At 34.5% G+C, this 19,893-nt stretch overlaps 2 protein-coding genes across 2 annotated transcripts; one reads left to right on the top strand and one right to left on the bottom strand.

Annotated features, from left to right (window-relative positions):
- The first annotated feature begins 4,504 nt into the window (after nt 1-4,504).
- Nucleotides 4,505-17,860, top strand: LOC144851540 (nuclear pore complex protein Nup133-like). The gene is made up of 33 exons (XM_078709055.1): nt 4,505-4,702; nt 5,136-5,263; nt 5,388-5,491; nt 5,855-6,076; nt 6,570-6,641; nt 6,841-6,933; nt 7,076-7,189; nt 7,522-7,572; nt 8,039-8,091; nt 8,247-8,314; nt 8,816-8,898; nt 9,032-9,125; nt 9,659-9,727; nt 10,064-10,142; nt 10,385-10,430; nt 10,595-10,705; nt 11,123-11,282; nt 11,501-11,610; nt 11,873-11,979; nt 12,402-12,504; nt 12,927-13,049; nt 13,180-13,323; nt 13,721-13,937; nt 14,391-14,524; nt 14,873-14,912; nt 15,124-15,242; nt 15,375-15,434; nt 15,619-15,685; nt 15,931-15,992; nt 16,098-16,154; nt 16,437-16,579; nt 16,823-16,908; nt 17,312-17,860. Exons 1-33 carry the CDS (start codon nt 4,563-4,565, stop codon nt 17,452-17,454), a joined length of 3,402 nt encoding a protein of 1,133 aa, XP_078565181.1. The 5' UTR covers nt 4,505-4,562; the 3' UTR covers nt 17,455-17,860.
- On the bottom strand, nt 17,847-19,871 carry LOC144851551 (programmed cell death protein 2-like). The gene is made up of 4 exons (XM_078709074.1): nt 19,206-19,871; nt 18,738-18,982; nt 18,436-18,549; nt 17,847-18,129 (listed from the first exon to the last, which is right to left on the bottom strand). Exons 1-4 carry the CDS (start codon nt 19,738-19,740, stop codon nt 17,953-17,955), a joined length of 1,071 nt encoding a protein of 356 aa, XP_078565200.1. The 5' UTR covers nt 19,741-19,871; the 3' UTR covers nt 17,847-17,952.
- Nucleotides 19,872-19,893: the final 22 nt, after the last annotated feature.

Genomic DNA, 19,893 nt, shown 5'->3' on the forward strand with positions numbered 1-19,893 from the left:
AGACTCATTTCACATAACGAACGTAAATGTGAGGTATATTCAGAGTGTCATTCTGACGATGGAGCATTCTCTACTTCTCTACGGAACGCCTTTCAATTTTCAATTTTTTAAAATTCAATATGCTTTGATCGTCCTCAGGAATAATATCCTTTGTGTTCTCTTTAGCAGAGTAAAAAAGTTAAAATTTTGATGTTGTTAATTTTTACATTAGAAGATTTAAAAAAAGGTCCACTTGTTTAGGCCTGACATTTACAAGCCTCAAAATATCTCTCTTTCAAAATAAAAGAAAAACAATATTCATTGTTTTATTTTTTTATTTATTAAAAAAAAAAATATCCGTAGAGGTTCGAACCCAATCTACTAGAACTGAGAGCACCCAAACCTGAGCATTACCCGTTAGGCCACAAAGTAGTACATGACTGAACAGCTGATAACAGTCTATTTATACGTGTATTACGCAATACGTACATCATTTCATCATAAATATCCCATTAACGTTGTTAAAACCAAAATGACCGGTAGCTCAGTCGCCTGAGCGTCGTGTTAACAACACATATGTCGTGGGTTCGATTCCCACACTGGTCGGTGGAATAGAGTTAAAGGTATGCGACCACTGTGTTTGGGGTTCACAGAATTATACGTCCCCCTTTCCACCACACATCATGAGGCGACAACATCAATGCATCTGGTGATGTGCTGGAAACGACCCCAAAAGGCTGTGGCAGGGCCTTAGTGCTGAGGCAGGGAGAGCACATTTAACATCTTTTTTTTTATTAAATTTTTTTTTTCAACCTGTATTCGATCTCGTAAATTGTATGTTTGCCGCCATCAATTTTAAAAGAAATTGAATTTATATTTCCATCGCAGGTGTACGAAACGGTTTGGTATGCCGTGCATTGTTATGCAATGGTTGTGCAGGTGTAGTTGGAAAGATGGCATTGTTACTCATTCGCGGTCAACACGCCACACTGTTATATTTTGATTTTGTTAATCAATGTAGCTACATTGGTAGCGAAAATGTCCGATTCATGCAAGATAATATAGTATTGTAAAATGTTATGAATAAACTGTTATGGTAGTTGTGTGTATGGCCGCACCGTCTCCAGAATAAACATGTTTTAAACAGATAGTTTGTCTCCGATGGTCTTTGTATGGGGTTAATGGAGAATGAAATAAGATCAAATACAGAACATTTGCAAAGATACCGATTTCTAGACCAATTTCGAAGCTTAGACTAATTCCGCCGCCGAGCTAGGTCTTAGGCATATACAAAGTCGAGTTTTAAAGTAGAAAACCCCACCTAAAATCTGGATAGTTGAAATTTTAACATTATCATAATTATCATAGGTGATTATGTATAGTTATAAGTATAAGTGCAATTCTTGGCTCTATTTTCATTAATAGCTTTGCCCAGACTATGGTGGGCTAGTACTGGAGACTTAATATTTAATTTCATATTTCAATGAATTATAGGTGCACTTTCCGGGGACAAGCTCTATTGTCCTGGTGAGTCTTATATAGTTTGTTTCATATAATTTAAAATCATGTAAAGTGCCATTTTTTTCGGGCGGGAACCTATGTAGCTCTATTTTTCAAAATTGTCTTTGCTCAGCCCCAAGCATGGTGGTGGGGTACTGAAGATTCTTATACATGTTGTTTGAAAAAATAATAGATGTCATTTCCGGAGACCTTGCAGCTCTATTTTAAACAGTTTGGTATGCCGTGCGTTGTTATGCAAATGAGTTTGTGCAGGTGTATTATGGGGAAGATAGTATGTTAGTCATTCGCGGTCAACACGCCACACTGTTAAATTTTAATGTTGTTAATACATTAAAAGATTGTTGAAATCATGTAAATAAACATTTTCCGACCGGGAACCTATAAGCTCCCCTCTTTTAGTTTACAAAAGTAAACTCGAAAAGAACTCCATGTGGAAAAGAAGCCTACCCAAGAGTACTAAAAATGTAGGAGCACATGGGCTTCTTTTCGAGGTTTTATGGCCGTCTATTTAATGGGAAATAATGTCATGCAACTTTTTTCTGATTTTAAAAAAGATCCACTTGTTTAGGCCTGACATTTACAACCCTCAAAATATCTCACTTTCAAAATAAAAGAAAAACAATATTCATTATTTTCCATTAAAAAAAATTCTGTTGAGGTTCGAACCCAATCTACTAGAGCTGAGAGTACACAAAGCTGAGCATTACCCGTTACGCTACAACGTAGTACATGACTGAACAGCTGATAATAGTCTATTTATACGTGTATTACGTAATTCATCAATACGTCATAACTATCATATTAACCTTGTTAAAACCAAAATGACCGGTAGCTCAGTCGCCTGAGCGTCGTGTTAACAACACATATGTCGTGGGTTCGATTCCCACGCTGGTCGGTGGAATAGAGTTAAAGGTATGCGACCACTGTGTTTGGGGTTCACAGAATTATACGTCCCCCTTTCCACCACACATCATGAGGCGACAACATCAATGCATCTGGTGATGTGCTGGAAACGACCCCAAAAGGCTGTGGCAGGGCCTTAGTGCTGAGGCAGGGAGAGCACATTTAACATCTTTTTTTTTATTTAATTTTTTTTTCAACCTGTATTCGATCTCGTAAATTTTATGTTTGCCGCCCTCAATTCTAAAAGAAATTATTTATTTATTTTTTTATTTTATGTCTTTAGGCAATGTGGCCAAGGATTACCAATAGTGAATTAATCACTGTCCTATCAGATAGGTGGTAATCCCCCTGATACAGGGGCTATTGTGTGAACCAGTTCACCGGGGTAACCCCCTACTCTTTTTCGAATAATGAACTGGGTTCTTTAAAGTACACACAGGTTATAACTGTGTACACTGGACCTACGGTTTATAGTCCTTATCCGAGAAGACTTGTTCCACCACCAGAACTAGGAGCGAGTCGGCCTCGAACCCTTGCCGATGTTGTTGTTGGCTCTTTAGGTACGGTAAACGGCGCCCCTGCCTTAACCGCTCGGCCATATGACTTGAATTTAGATTTCCATCGCAGGTGTACGAAACGGGTTGGTATGCCGTGCATTGTTATGCAATGGTTGTGCAGGTGTAGTTGGAAAGATGGCATTGTTAGTCATTCGCGGTCAACACGCCACACTGTTATATTTTTATTTTGTTAATCAATGTTGGTACATTGGTAGCGAAAATGTCCGATTTATGCAAGATAATATTGTATTGTAAAATGTTATGAATAAACTTTTATGGTAGTTGGTGTGTATGGCCGCACCGTCCCCAGAATAAACATGTTTTAAACAGATAGTTTGTCTCCGATGGTTTTGTATGGGGTTAATGGAGAGTGAAATAAGATCAAATGTAGAACATTTACAAAGATGCCGATTTCTAGACCAATTTCGAAGGTTAGACTAATTCAGCCGCCGGGCTAGGCCTTATACGAAGTTGAGTTTTAAATTAGAAAACACCACCTAACATTTTGAAGTCGCATCTGGATCGTTGAAATTTAAACATTACCATCATTATCATATGTGATTATGTATATTATAAGTATAAGTGCAATTCTGGGCTCTATTTTCATTATTAGCTCTGCCCCAACCATGGTGGGCTAGTACTGGAGACTTAATATTTAATTTCATATTTCCATGAATAGGTGCACTCTCCGGGGACACTAAATAAGTATTTACTATTTGTGCTCCACCACTGGCGCCAAATTGGATCCACTGGAGCACAGTGTATTAACATACAAAAATATATTAACATTCAGTAACTTATTTGTAGTTTATATCACTGTGCTCTCCTGGCGCCAAATCGTGTTCACTTGAGCACAGTGTATTAACATACTAAAAGACATTAAAATTAAGTGGCTTTATTTCTATTTTATATCACTGTGCTCCCTGGTGCCAAATTGTGTCTACTTGAGCACAGTGTTAACATACGAAAAGATATTACAATGTAGTGACTTTATTTCTATTTTATATAACTGTGCTCCACTGGGGCCAAATTGGGTCCACTTGAGCACAGTGTTAACATACGAAAAGATATTAAAATTCAGTGACTTTATTTCTATTTTATATCACTGTGCTCCACTGGCACCAAATTGGGTCCACCTGAGCACAGTGTATTAACATACGAAAATATATTAAAATTTAGTGACTTTATTTCTATTTTATATCACTGTGCTCCACTGGCACCAAATTGGGTCCACCTGAGCACAGTGTATTAACATACGAAAATATATTAAAATTTAGTGACTTTATTTCTATTTTATATCACTGTGCTCCACTGGCACGAAATTGGGTCCACCTGAGCACAGTGTATTAACATACGAAACGATATTAAAAGTAGTGACTTATTTGTATTTTATATCACTGTGCTACCTTGGTGCTAAATTGGGTCCACTTGAGCAGTTACCGTAGTACTATTTCTATTATTGAAGTTAAGAAAGGCATAAATGGCGCTCCGTAGAGAAGTAGAGAATGCTCCAGTCGTCAGAATGACGCTCTGAAAATGTGCGCGAAGAAGAAAACAAGTTGTGTAGTTTTCAAATAAAGAAATCAGTGTTTTCGGCTAAAAATGAGCACGCCAAGGAATGCAAGGCGTTTCTCATCATTTGGATCTGCAAGATCAGCGAGATCGACTAGTCGTAGAAGTGTAGGAATATTTAATACGAATAGTAGAAGGTCGTTTCTCCCATCGCCAAATGTCAGTACAAGGTAGGCCTACGTCGTGTAACGTTGTCGGCAGGCTAGGTCTGTTTAGCCCGGCTAGTAGTAGGCGGGGGAGAGAGGTGTAGGCCTAGGAGGTTGGGATGGTTTAAAGTGAAAGGTAGAGGGCGCTAATGAACTTTTAGTGGAATTAGTGGGATATAAATTTAATCAAAAACCCACTGTTTTACTATTTTTTTTTTTGAAATTGCATTTTTTCAGGTAAATATTTTTTTAACAATAATTTTTGGTCGACGAGAAAAACTATTATTAATTAGGCCTAGTAGGCCTAGTATTACTATGGATAATTATTATTATATTATTATTATTAATTGTTATTTGTTGTAATTTAAAATTTTCAATAAAAAACAACTATTTTTATTTTTAAAAGGGGATAAAATATCAGTAAAATTAATCAGTACTATTTTTTCTCCTACTGTAGAAGTGCAGCATCTCGAAGATCATATCTACAGTCGTCTTTTCTCGCAGAGGAATGTTCATCAAATAAACTAGAAAGTTACGGCTCGTCGCTGCCAGTCCTAGTGACAGAGGCCCTCACACTTGCTGATCGTAAGAAAAACATCACCATTATTTATTTACAAAGAAAAAACAGATAGAAATTCAATGTTGCATCTCAAAAGATTTAGAAATACTGCAGAAACTTTTACCTTGAGTGTATATTTTTGTTTTATAGGAACTACTCGAATTACCGTCAAAGTTGACCCATCAGGATGGGCGTGGTTGGTGTGTGCTCGTAAGATGTTCATATGGTGCTTTGAGCAGAGAAGTCTCTCTAAGGTATGCAGAACAGCTCTCTCTGCAAACATAAAAAAATACTGACGTACCGTGTGTACAACTTACAAAAATGTTTGTGTTAAAAATGTGCAAATACAGTACAGTAGTGCATTGTGTTGTATACATTTCTGATAATTATGACATAATAATAAATGTTTTTAATATTGAAAACTATTTTATAATGTATTTATTGTATTGAAAGTAAGCTAATACAGTACAGTACTTAAGGAATAAAGTTTAAACTCTTATGTGATACCGTACTTGATGTGTTGCAAGTAAAAAATAAAATAAAAATCACATTATTAAAATGATCAGAATTTTTCAATTTCTTAAAAATTAAAATGGTTTTTACATTCTCTTATAAAGGCAACTTTCTGTAAGGAACTAGCTCTACCACCGAGTGAACTAAATCACCAAGCAAAATTAGCTGGTGTCGTTGTAGGCTCAGATGGTATTGAGGTTGCTGTCATCATGGTCTCTCCAGAAGGGGTTGTCCGCTACTGGCCTAACATCGCTAAAGGAGATGCCTTTATAGAGATCAGTGCTGATCTGGACGGACAAGAGGCATTCTCACTCACTTCAGTTCAGGTTTGCCCTCTTAATTTAAATCCAACATTTACCTTAAAGATATATTGTCCCCCTAAAAAATATTTTTTTCTAATTTTTTGTTGAATATGCCATTCACTTTTTTATTTACCTGAAAATGTTCATGTTTTTGGTGGACAATGCATCTTTAAATTTCGTTTGTCCAAGCTTGTTCAACTTTATTTATCCACCGAGGCCCAGATGAACACAAGGTTCCCCTGGAACCGTGCACAAACAAAATACAAATTAACAAAATACAATATATAAATGGATTATACAATATATACAGTACTATTCTTTAAAATGTTTCATTTTGAAAAAAAGTCAATAAATTTGTATTTCTTGTTTTTTAAACTTACAGTAGTTCTATTTTTTAAAAGTCCAAGACTTGCCACATCGAATCATGCTTTCATCTCTGTCCTTTGTAACTAGAAAAAATAGTAATTGTCCAGATCATTTATGTAAACTAAACTAATAACTGTTTTTCTCTTCTAAGCCTTTTGGATTTATTTTAGCGACGACCACCAATCAACTGTACCTCTTCTGTCCTTCGTCGTCAAGTGGTCAGGTATGTTGTTATTTGAATATTAAGCAATATGTTATTTTAATATGCAATGGATATTGTGTATAACAATAGGAGTTGGTTGTAGTGTTAAAACATATATTTCCCCTAAGTGACTACTTAATGGGTGTCCCAAAGGAGAGGTTCTACTCTATAAAAATGTGACATACTGCGACAATATTTATCTTTGCTTTTATTATTTCAGAATACTGTTGCATGCTATGGGCTAAGTGAGAATTCTGGTATGCTCGCCAAGTTTTCATCTTTAATCTTCGGACAACAGAAATCTTCATCACCTGTAAGTTGGCTCTGAATTCATGTAAATACTTACAAAATGTAAATTGTATTTTTTTTTCTGATGAAAACATCTCTGAAGTTTGATTGGTGAATGTACTGTTTGTATTTACAATTGTGTAACTACATTGTTGTTTTGTTGATAGGGTGTACGGAGTATCTTGGCTGGAACAGAACAAGAATCTGACATGCAACCACTCTATGTTATACATAATAAGTACCTACAGAAATGGTTGATATCACACCCTGGCACAGAGAAGGCTAGTATTATTACTTGTACTCATTACAAAATGATATTAAAGATGGGCTGAAATCTTAAATAGCACGCCCTTGTCGCTCTACGCAAAATATTTCGCTAAAAAGCGTAATTTATTTTCATGTTTTACCATATACTGTATTTGTCAATAAGGTCTATTACACATGTCTGAATATAGTGTAAGTCTTCGGAATTAGATAATATGATTCTCATCAGCCACTTATGTGTGAGATGTTGATGTATCAACTATCATACCTATGTTTTTTCCCATTAAATTTAAGCAGAATCCTAGTTTTCAATTGCCTTGTATATATATTTATTATTTTTTTAAATTAGATTGTTTATGAAGTTGATGCTGAAGAGATGTTACTAAAAGAGATGAGTAAGGTAAAGTATCAATTGTTATTCAATTTTTTCAATTCAAGGCCAGGTGCGGGCAAAAAAAAATACATCAAAGTGCACAAACACTATAGGCCAATGTTAAAATACTGTAAAAACGATTAAAAATTATTAAAATTAAAAACAAAAATGACAGTGTAATGTTATTATCGAACATTTGAATTATACATTTAAATGTTATTTACAACAAAGGACTTTCTAATTCTACATAGATTGGGTTTTGGTGGCCATAGTCTAATGCCAGATCTATTAAAATTATAACAGTAATGTAACGGATGGGTGGGGTCTTTAATATTATTAACTTTTCTTAAGATAAACTTCTCATACATCAGTGAACATGGTGTTTGATCTGCTTTAATGATATGCTGTGCAATTTTACGTCTCTCTATATTTTTTCCTTTGAATTTTGAACAACTGTATATATACTGATCTAGAATCTATTTTTTGTTTCCAGGATTCTGCTGAGATAGACATGCATGTTCTGTTGATTGATAGCCACATATCAAAGTAAGTTTTTGTTTTAGATTTAAATACAAATCGACTCACTTTTCAATTTGAACATACAATTAATTGCTGTGAATTTGAATGTGTGAAAGAAGATTAAAATTAATTATTTTTAATAAAAATTGTAACATCCCAGTATTTTTTAAATTGTTATATAGTGCTACATTGACAGTATTATGTGGATTCTATAGCAAGTCATCTCCATCAGTATTACGCTTTGCTCTTGGTGAGTGATTCACTTTTCTTGTTTCTTGGGAAAAACTGTATTCTTCTCGAACCAGATATATTAAGCTCTGTCTATGCTATCAAACTTTATGTGACAAAAAAATGTGATGTGCCCATATATGGACATGATGACATCATATCACTACCATATTTGGGCACACCACACTAGTTTGATAGTGTAGACAGAGCTTTAGATATACAATTTCTTGAATCTATTCTGTGAGAAAAAAGGCTTATTTAAACTGAGACAAAGCTGATATGTTACCTTCAATTGTAAGAACTCTAAAGCTGTGTGTGTGACTTATTACCAGTTTTCAATTGAAATTAAAGTCTAGAAAATCCAATGGAAATAAGCTTTTGGGGCTATCCTGGAAAATATTTTATTCAGTAATTTATGTTATCACTTGATTTTCCTAATAAATTAAAGTGGAAAAAGAAAAATTGCATACAACAAAACATAATTTTACAGTCTTTTTTTTAAAAACCTTTTTTTGTATTTTAGCGAGTATTGATGTGTCTTCAAGTAATGCACCACCAACCAGCATACAGTCACTCACATTTACCCCATACCAAATATCGTTTAAGGTCAGTGAACTTAACTTATTGTTGTATGGGTGGGTTGACCTCATTCTTTAAGCTCTTATTCAAGAAAGATATTGAATTCAATTTATTTAATAACATTTTTAATTAAACATGATTATTTTATGAAATATTTCAGGAGGATGATGAAGAAACATTTTTAATCTACAAAGTTCTTAGTTCTGGTAGCTCCTCATACATATACAGCCACAATGTATTGTACACATATACAGGTAAATGTATGTTCTAACATCTATGTCGATTGGCTGGTTCATTAAGCCTATAATGTTACCCAATCACAGAATCAACTGAAAACATGAAAATGTCGCCCAAAATAATGTGATGTATACAAAATAAAGACAGTAGTCATGTTCTAAGTGTTCTATTAATCGCATTTAAGCACGTCCGTTCTGGTCATACGGTTATTCTGTACTGTAAAATCAGAAACTTTCGTTCCGCGAATAATTTTCAATATGCAAAATACAGTACTGTACTACCAAGCACTTTCCGGTACATGCACGCCTACTACTGATAGCAATAGCTGTTTTGTTTGCTTTATCGTGTACTGTCGGTAAACACAAAAGAAGTCGCATTCTTATTGCTAAGTGAGAATAAGTACTGTACGATGATGCCTGTCCATGAGACATTGAGTTGTTGATTTAGAAAATACTTATTTTTAGTTGAATATTTAATTTTCAATACAGGAAAAGAGGAAAAATTCTGGATTTTCTGTAACTTTTATATTCATACTCTTTTTTTTCTATAGCAACTGATAGTGGTCCAGTGTTTGATAAGATTGACTTAAACCAACCAGGCGATGGTATTCTTGGTGCAGGTGTGTACATATTTTACCCAAATATGGTAGTGATATGCTTAAATATGGTAGCGAAGTGCCCAAATATGGTAGTGATATGACATCATCATGTCCATATATGGGCACATCACATTTGTTTTGTCACATAAAGTTTGATTGTGTAGACAGAGCTTTAGGTATTTTTCCAAGGATTGTCAGCAGAGAGCTCTATTTGAAAACTTGATGGGACAAAATCCAAAAAGTTTTTTTAAAGATATTAATTGTTTTTTTTTTTTAATACCTTGTACTCTATGCTAATTTCATTGTAAATGAGTAGATATACTGTATACATGAATAAACTTTATGTGTGTTTTTCAGGTCTTAGCGACACATTACCGGTTTTCTTCACCAAGAACTTTGGACTTGTTTCCGTGAAGTCAAATGTGAACGAGTCAAGGTATATGAACAGCAGTCTATGCACTGTAGCGTTAATGCACTGTACCGTATATGCCATTATTTTCGCGTAGAGAATTTTTCGCAATTTACCAATTGTGTTTTTTTAGTTAAAAGTTAAATTCTATTTAAGTTTTTCTCTTTCAATCGGAGGCTGTTTCTCTACGTAATTGTCAATATTTTCATGAGTTGAAAATGTTGCCGTAACTGTTTTTTCCACTAAATTTATTTAAATTGTTCTTTTAGTTTTCTTCCCGATGAGTCGTTTGCTAGTACAAGTACCAAACTTGAGGTAAAGTTTCCAACAATTAACAATCATTTTTGCCCTTAGCTTACCAAATTGGTCTATTATTAGGACGTAATGATAAAATATTAGCAACCCCTATTATGACTTATGAGGTCTGTTCTTTAAAAAAAATTATTATTTGTAAATAATAAAATGTTGTTTTTCTTCAGCAATCTATAGCAGCGGTGCCAACATTTTCAGAACTACCGATTGGGGATGCTATTGATGATAAAGTCACAGGTCTCAAGGCGGTGTTTATTCAGGCATGCGGTCACAAAAAGGTATTAGTTAAATAACCAGGGGAGGGTCTGGGGTGAAGTTTGCCCTGTTACGGTTGTTGCGATCTGAACCTCCCCTAAAAATAATCTCCCCTAAAAATAATCTTAGTTGGTGCGAAATTGCAGTAGTAGGTGCAGAGTGATAGATTGTAAAGCTCTGTCTGCACTATCAAACTTGATGTGACCATATATGGGCATGATGATGTCATATCACTACCATATTTAGGCACATCACTACCATATTTGGGCACATCACACGTTTTTGTCAAACTAGTTTGATAGTGGAGACAAAGCTTAAAGACATTTTATATCTGAAATAGTTTATTGGATAGACTCATTTAGATGTTAACAAAATGAATAAATAAAAACAAGTTACAGAAAAACAATTTGTTTTTATTAATTTGTTCTATGCCATTTTAGGAAGTGGCTGATTCGCTATTGGAGAAGGTTTTCCCAAACATCTTTGAGTTGTCACCCCAGGCTGGTTCGTCATTAGACCAGACAGTTGTCAAGATCAGTCAGGATGTTATAGACGACTTTCCTGCTTCTGATCCACGTTGGGCTGACTCAGTGCCAGGAGGTAAGCTAAGGAGCCTTTCACACGGATCCAATGTTTCGCAGAGGGAAAAAATGCGCTAACCTTCCCACTACAAAGGGCAAATAGCTTTGATTTTCATGTTTATCGCTTGTCTGCTCCGCTTCCAATTCATTCTGGGCCCACTCGGTACTTGAATACTTTTTCAATTATTTTGCTTGTTTCTGACCCCTAATGTTCGTTCTTAACTGTTTTTTTTACAGATCCGTCTTCTACGATAAGCTCTGTAATCATTCTTCACCAGTTAGAGGACAAACTCAAAGTTCACGATCAGTTTATTTACTTCTTAAAATCCATGAAAATTTGGAATAAGGTTGGTGATGTAAATTATTCTAATCAGTAATTTTATTTTTATACTTAATTCAGATGCATTTTGTATACCTAATATATCTTATGCTTTTAAGCGCTGTCTACACTACTATCAAACTACTTTGACAAAAAAAGTGTGATATGCCCAAATATAGTAATATGGCATCATCATGTACAGTACATATATGAGCGCATCACATTTTCTTTGATAGTGTAGACAGAGCTTTATGGATCATTTTGTCTATTTACACTTTTTTGTACCTTAGCTTCATTCTGTGATTGCTAGAGACAAGGCAATGAGCACCCACAGGATGCTATGTGAGCATGCTGAGAAAATAGTGGCTGCTATTTCACTGAGGAATCTTCATACGATGTAAGTATTTAGAGGGAAGAGAGAGGGAGGAAGAGAGAATGATGGAATTTAGTGGATGAAAGGGAGGAAGAGAAAATGATGGAACTTAGTGGATGAGATGGAGGAAGGGAGAATGATGGAATTTAGTGGATGAGAGGGAGGAAGAGAGAATGATGGAATTTAGTGGATGAAAGGGAGGAAGAGAGAATGATGGAATTTAGTGGATGAGAGGGAGGAAGAGAGAATGATGGAATTTTAGTGGATGAGAAGATAATAAGTTAATGTAAGAAAATAGTAATAAAAATGAGGATTGACAGTGGTAGGAGGAATGAGGAAATGGAGTGGGGGGGGGGGGGGAGAGTTCTAGTAAAAAATACTATGCATAATAGGATGTGTATTTAGTCGGTTATTATTACTGTCAATTTTGATATAATTTTTACTAGGCATCCAAATATAGTTGATGCTGCTATATTGAAAGTTGTTCAAAATCGTGGCTCTACAAGGGTGCCCTCTGGACTGACGGTTCAAGATGTATTCTATCGACAGGTTTGTATTAATATAAAACATAATACAGTAATCACCACGCATTGTCAAATATATTTCTATTTTATTTATTTCTGATTTACTTTGCCACCAATAGTCTCATATCTAGTCTCAAATAATGTAGAATTCCCTGCCATTGCAATACTAAATTTTATTAAGTCAAGCATGCTTTAAATTTCTGTCTATACTATCAAACTTTATGTGATGTGCCCATATATGGACATGATGATGTCATATCACTACCATATTTGGGCATATCACTACCATACTTGGGCACATCACATTTTTTTTGTTATAATATCGGAATCCATTTATGGTATTTAGCATCCCCACCCCTACCCTCCATTAAACTTGTTACAATTTCATTCAGGAAGTGTGTCTGTGTACATTGCTCCGTTTTGTAATTTGTTTGTCTAAATGTTTAGGTGTCAAAAATTAACGAACTGTTTGAGAATCTATTTGAGCACGAGAAGGAAGTGCTGTCTGTAGAAGCAAGCATGCCTGGACAACACCTGCAGACCATTATGGCGGTCAACAGCATCTTTGAGGTATGATCCAAACCTTTTCTAAATTAATCTATAATTATTTTTTAAGAGTTTTCACAACATGACCGGTCTTGATAAACTCACACAAGTGATTAATTTTATGATATTTTTTTAATAATTATTTTGTTCATAGGGTATGCTTCAAAAGGCTTGTCAGTACCGATCATCCAAGACACTTATCTACCAATCAGAGGGCACTACAGCTGCGGAACACCTCTGCCTCCCGTGGACAGCTTCACAAGGCACACGTGGGGTCAGGTCATTACTAAGCCAACAGGTAAGCACATCATATTAGGGAACTTATATGTTATATTTAACATAAATGTTAACTTTAAAGGATGACATTCTACTCATTTGCATAACAGTGTTTCAGCGAACAGTTGCGTTAACGTACTTGTTCGTTTTGATTTAGCACTTCGACTGTAAGTGCAGAACGCATCAAACGCCGCTCGTATTAAAACAAATCATGGAATACCTTGGGCCTATAGACTAGGTCTAGCTAGGCAAAAATTCACAAAATGTTTACAGAAAACTGAACATGCGTTAGAGATCATTAATGATCACCATTTAGATAGGGCTAATTCAAAATGACATGTGATGCATAATTGACCAATCAAATTGCATAAATACACTCTGATGTGTTATAAAAATGAATAATCTTTTTTTCTTTGTAGCATGGCATCGCAATAAGCAAAGGTACTCCAGAGATTACCACTAGTCATCAGAAGAACACCTTGTTTCAACAACTGACAGAGTTAATTGAGATGATACTGAATGGATATCTAGATGAGTTGCACGCCCTCAAGGAGTCTGTCGGAGAGGATGACAGCCAGTATGAGCAGGTCCTGCATAAATATCAACAAGAACGCCATAACCTCATAACACCATTAGGTAAGTCCGTATCAGAGACCCTTGTAATTTGTTTAAAACGCGCTGTAAGCCTTCAAGCAAATTGTAGACCAGCCTTCAGCCTTTAATTCTAGACCTACCCCTATTAATTGCTTAATGGTTAAATATACAGAAATTGAGTCTGTATTTCATATCAAAGTTATTCACTTCTGTAACAAAAAAATAATATTTATTCACATATAAAAACAGAAAAGAAACGTTTAATTATAACTCAAAAACCATTGTCTGACAGACAAAGTATTTTTTACTTTAAATTACATTTTTTCAGGTAAAATAACTATTATGTGACAATAAAATGACACATTCAAAAACAAATTTGAAATAAAAAATATTTTTCAGAGGGACAATATATCTTTAAAACTGTTACGTCAATAAGCGAGCAGCATTTTCTGTAAGAAATATTTCTTGTTTAAACTATGTTTCTTGTTTTTATAGTTGATTTAGGTCAAAATGATAAAGCTGCGTCTTTAGCTGAGAAATTTTGTGATTTCCGAATTCTTGTGAGACTTTGCGAAGCTACTAATGATAATTCAAAGTTACAGAAGTATATGAACAAGTTTGGAAATAAGGTTCGTTAATAATCTACTTATACACTTTACCCTTATAATACACATTGAACAATTATACATTTTTAACACTATGCACATAATACATCTACAGTATACACTTTATACCTATACATTGAACACTTTTAGCTCTATACACAAACATCTATACACCATACACATTGATCTCTTATAGACCTTCAACAGTTATTTACTTTTACCCCTATAAACCTTCAAACGTATACACATTGACTACTTACACACCTATGTACACATATACATCTATACACATTGAGCACAGTAATTTATTTTGATTTTTGGATTTGTTCGAAAATTATTTTATATTATTATATTTGTTTGGTTTTTTCTTAGGGCTTTTCAGAGTTTGTATTCAAATATTATATGGATCAAGGTATGTATTACTTTTATTTCATTTTATAAAAATGGATTTTAATGGTTTATTAATTACACAATAATACCATCATTTTTAAAAACAACTTGTATAGTCCAGTTATATTAGAAAATACATGCTTTATGATATCTGTTTTGGAGGACTTAAAGCAAAATCATTCAAATATTGAGGTATTAAAATGGATTCTTTTTTTTCAAATTTGTCTTTCTAGGCAAACGAGGCAAACTGTTATCGCATTCATTTGGACACCAACAAGAGCTTGCTGATTTTCTACAGTCACATGACAACCTTAGTTGGTTACACCATATTAACACTAATGACTATACACAGGTATACAAACTTCAAATTTGATAATAAAGATTAACAAATGTTTTAAAGGTTGTGTGTACATTGTGTTTTGCTTCTTCAAATTTAGAGAAATAGTTTCTCTGTGGAAATATATGTTTTTTTTTCTACTTTTAGGCACATGAAACTTTATGGAGAATAAGTCAAGAAGAAGTCAACTCACTTTCAAAGAAAAAGGTGATACTATTTTTTGAGTACTCTGCATTTACTACGCTTAAAGCAAAAAAAAAAAATGATTTAAAAAAACCACAAAAAAAATAGTGAAACAAAAATATTTTGTAATTGGGGGTAATATATCTTTAACAATTATATAATGTTATTAGCTATGTATTTACATTTTGTATATTTTATCTAATTTTAGACCCTACTAAGCCTGAGTAAGCTGTCTATGTTAGCGAGTGATGATCCAGTGGAGCGGAACATTGATGGTAAGTCAAAAGGCTTCTTGCAAGAAAGAAATATTAAATCTCTGTCTACACTATCAAACTAGTTTGACAAAAAAGTGTGATGTGCCCAAATATGGTAGTGATATGACATCATCATGTCCATATATAGGCACATAAGTTTTATAAAGTGTGGTAGTGTAGACAGAGCTTTATAATATTCGTGTTGATATTTTCTATTTGTTGATATTTATTGTTTAATGTTAAATGTTTTATTTTTCTTTTTTTAGAGCTTAATACGCAGTTGGACATCATACTCCATCAGGAGACACTACCACAGCCAATTTTGCAGGTATTATGTTTATGAAATGTTTTTAATTTAATTTTATTAATAATATTTAAGTGGTATTGTATCAATTTTCCTCTATTTTATGAAATTAAAATTGTTTTTTGGCAGAATCTGAACATGGAGCTGAATGATATGCCGCCATTAGAACCCGCCAATCTCATTCAGGTGATTTTTAAAATTTCTATGTAAAACTTTTTTTTAATTTTTGAACTTAATTGCCAGAAAAAACATTACTTAAAGGTAAAGGGTTAAATTGGCCATATGAATGAGAATTGTTTAACCCCTATTGTTAACATCGTACCGTCCTTCATTTGTGTTAAGCTCTGTCTACACTATCAAACTTTATGTGACAAAAAATGTGCCCATATATGGACATGATGATATCACTACCATATTTGGGCATATTGCTACCATATATTTTCCTAATTGTTCTTTTATTTCAAACAGCTTTACACCAGTGATGCCAACAGCGATGCGAATGAATACGATTTCAAGAAAGCCCTTGACCTGTTGCAGTTCGTGTCACAAGATGACCCCGCCTACGATACGCTTAAACTCAACATATGGTGCTCAGCAATATTAAAGGACAAGTGAGTTTACACAATGACATTTTAAACAAGAAATATTTCTTACAAAAAACGTTTTAATTATTGTTCTTTCTTCAGAAATAATGATTTATTATTAATTATATGGCATAGTGTAAATGGTTTTATTCTTGTATAGGGTCTAATGGCTAATTATATGTAGTAAAAAACAAATTATGGCACAAACAATTACAACATTTTGGCCGATTGGCAGAATTCTGAGAGAAATTAATTTGTTTTTATGTATAGCTGGTCAGGAGTGGAAGGCATCGACCCAATCTCAAAATGTAAAGAAACTATTTTCTTCAAGACACTCGAGATGGCACATGCAGAAGGTAAAACTCAATTATAGAACTTTCTTTTTTTTATTTCATAAATGTATGGCAAGTCATGGAATGGCGCTCCAAATTTTTAAGACATTTCCAACTTCTGCTGGTCGTGTTTCACTCCTAACATCACCCCTTGATGTGTGTGAATAATAGGCAAAAAAAGCTGTGGAGTTGTAGAATAAAATGATGAAAACCATTCCATTAAGCTATGTCTACATTGGTTTGTCAAAAAAGTGTGATGTGCCCAAATATGGTAGTGATACACCCAAATATGGTAGTGATATACCCAAATATGATAGTGGTATGACATCATCATGTCCATATATGGGCACATCACATTTTTTTTTGGTTACATAAAGTTTGATAGTGTAGACAGAGCTTTATGCCTTATTTTTCAAACTCTTCACAGGGTTGACCGACGCCGATGAAGAACTTCTTCCAGACGTCGACACGTTGCTGTCCTGCCATCAACTAGATAGCTTACATGACGACAGGCAGTTTCAGTTTTTGATCAAAGCAAGTTTTGAACAACTCCAAAGACAAAGTCCATGAATTAACTCAAATTTTTCTAGGTTCTTTTAACTAAAAGCTTACAGAATTTGAACTCCGACCAATTTGTGCTAAAATAAATACTATTTGGGTCTATTGCGAAAAAACGTTCGTCTTTAAATGGTAAAAAATGCGAAAAATAAGTCTATTATAATAATTTATGCAGCCCGCTATAAATACCAGCATGCATCGCGCACAGGTTGATATTTTCGTTTTGCTTTTTCGATTGATTGCGAAGGCAAAACAAATAGAAGAACTGTAACCTTTGAGTGAATAAACTGGGTCATTGATCAGTAATTCTTTGACAGTGGGATCTTCTAAATAATTTATATTTCTATCCCATATATGAATGATAAGTACAAAATGATAATGTTCTTTTTTGTAATAAATAATTACACAGTAAAAGAAAGTTTTTTGTTATTTGCCACTATTTTATTCTCATCAAGGCAACATATACGTGCATGGTTGTACGCAATACTAGATACAAAAATGTAAAGATGGTTAAGAACTAGATGGTCCTAGTGATGTATTGCTGAAGTTCTGCTTCCAAAGAAATTCAGATTTATATACAGGACCCTCGTTGCAATTTTTAGAGCATGTATAAATTAGAAGGGTACCCCAATCAATGCTGTCTCCGACACTATCAACATCCATGTACGTCAGTAGCTGAGGTAATATCTGAAAGAAAAAAATCCACATTCTTTTTTTATTCCTTAGATATTAGACATTTTAGAAAATACTAATTTGTTATTATTATTTATTTATACACAGCAATATTAATAGACAGCAATAATTGATTTTGAACTATATACTCTGACATTCAACATTTTTGTTTGCCATCCCGTGGCTATGAGCGCTCTCTGGCTACACTCAAGGGTCCCAGAGCATGAGCAGTCTAATGCAACCACCCAGCGTTGGAGGGCTAAATTTCTCCCCTACGTCATGCCAATGTTGCCACCTAACATAATATAAAACCCATCAAACCTGGAATTCAAAGAGTCTGTCTGCACCACAAGTACATTTTGGAATATCACCCTCTGTTGGTTGGTTTTCTGAAGATACCCATAGAGGTTGCCCACTTTTTTGGTAGCGCAAAATCTGAAAGACAAACAAAATTATTGCGATACTGTCCTCTACAATATTGGGCAGCAAAATTGGATTTTGAAATGTGTTAATTTTCTTGTTAAAAAACCCAAATACTGGAACCTTCCCTTTATATGTATCCATCCATACACCATAATGTGTGGTCACATAGTGTAGCACCCATTTTACAAATCACAGATTACCTGCTCTGGTTCAATCTCTATGATGTCTTTGAATTTCCTAAACTGCTTATCTTCTTCACCATAAGCCATCTCCTCCAGCTCATCCTCATCGTATTCTGTTTTCTTTCCTTCTTCATTTGCCATCTGTTCAGAATATTTTAGAATTTGGTCGTCAGTCTTTGTGTTTGGTTTTCGTTCTTCTGTTTCCATCACTATTTCATACTCAGGAAATAAAAGTGATTTTGTTTGTTTCTGTGAGACGGAATCTTAAAAAGAGAGGAAAAAGGGTTTATTAATTTGATTATATATTGTAGGGATGGGCTCTACCAACTACAGGCATCACTTTAGTAGAAATTGCACTTTTTACTGACATAAAGATACTTCCAAAAAGGTTTAACATTATTTGTGTTTTAATTTAAATATTTTAAATTAATTAATATTTAATGTTCGGTTGACCATGCTGACGGTCACTTTTGGTATTTGTTGTACCTCCACTGTCCATGCCACATGATTCACGATGACCTCGTTTCCAATGGAAAACCTGATGACCTCTGGAACAGTAAGATATTAATTTGCATTTTGAGCACTTTTTAGTCGCATATCCATGGCAAACCTCGCATACTGATGTTCCAAATTGTTCTACCGCTGGCTCGCTTCCATCCGGTATCTCCTCCGCCGGAGGTTCGCTACTATAAAATTCATTAACTCGTGGAAGTTGATTACGAAATATGACAAAGGGTATTTTTGAATTGTTAACATTGGTATGGCAAACTGGGTTTTTACAACAAAACACATAAATTGACCGATGAAAACATTTACTATCTTCTGACACTGGGGAGTAGATCTGTAACAAGAAGATACAAGGGTCACTACAAATTGGGCAGCTAGCACGCTCGCAGCCGGGGAGATCCTTCAACGCGAGCCAGGCTGGCTTTCCACCAACTTTACTCGGGAAGAAATGCGAGGAAAGCCGCCAACTATCAACCTTTTCTACAAAACCAAGTTCTACATTTTGTGAACACATAATTCCCCTCTGTATATACTGTACTGTATTCTTCAAAATTGTTTATTTTAAGCTTCTTTTCCAACTTTTCCTTCCTCTATCGATACTCCGGCCTGGAAAATGTCAACAAATAATTTCACGTGTTGTGTATAGCGCCCTCTATAATACGCCCAA

Source organism: Antedon bifida, chromosome 9 (assembly GCF_963402885.1).
Source record: "Antedon bifida chromosome 9, ecAntBifi1.1, whole genome shotgun sequence".
In the NCBI taxonomy this organism is placed as follows: Eukaryota; Metazoa; Echinodermata; class Crinoidea; order Comatulida; family Antedonidae; genus Antedon; species Antedon bifida.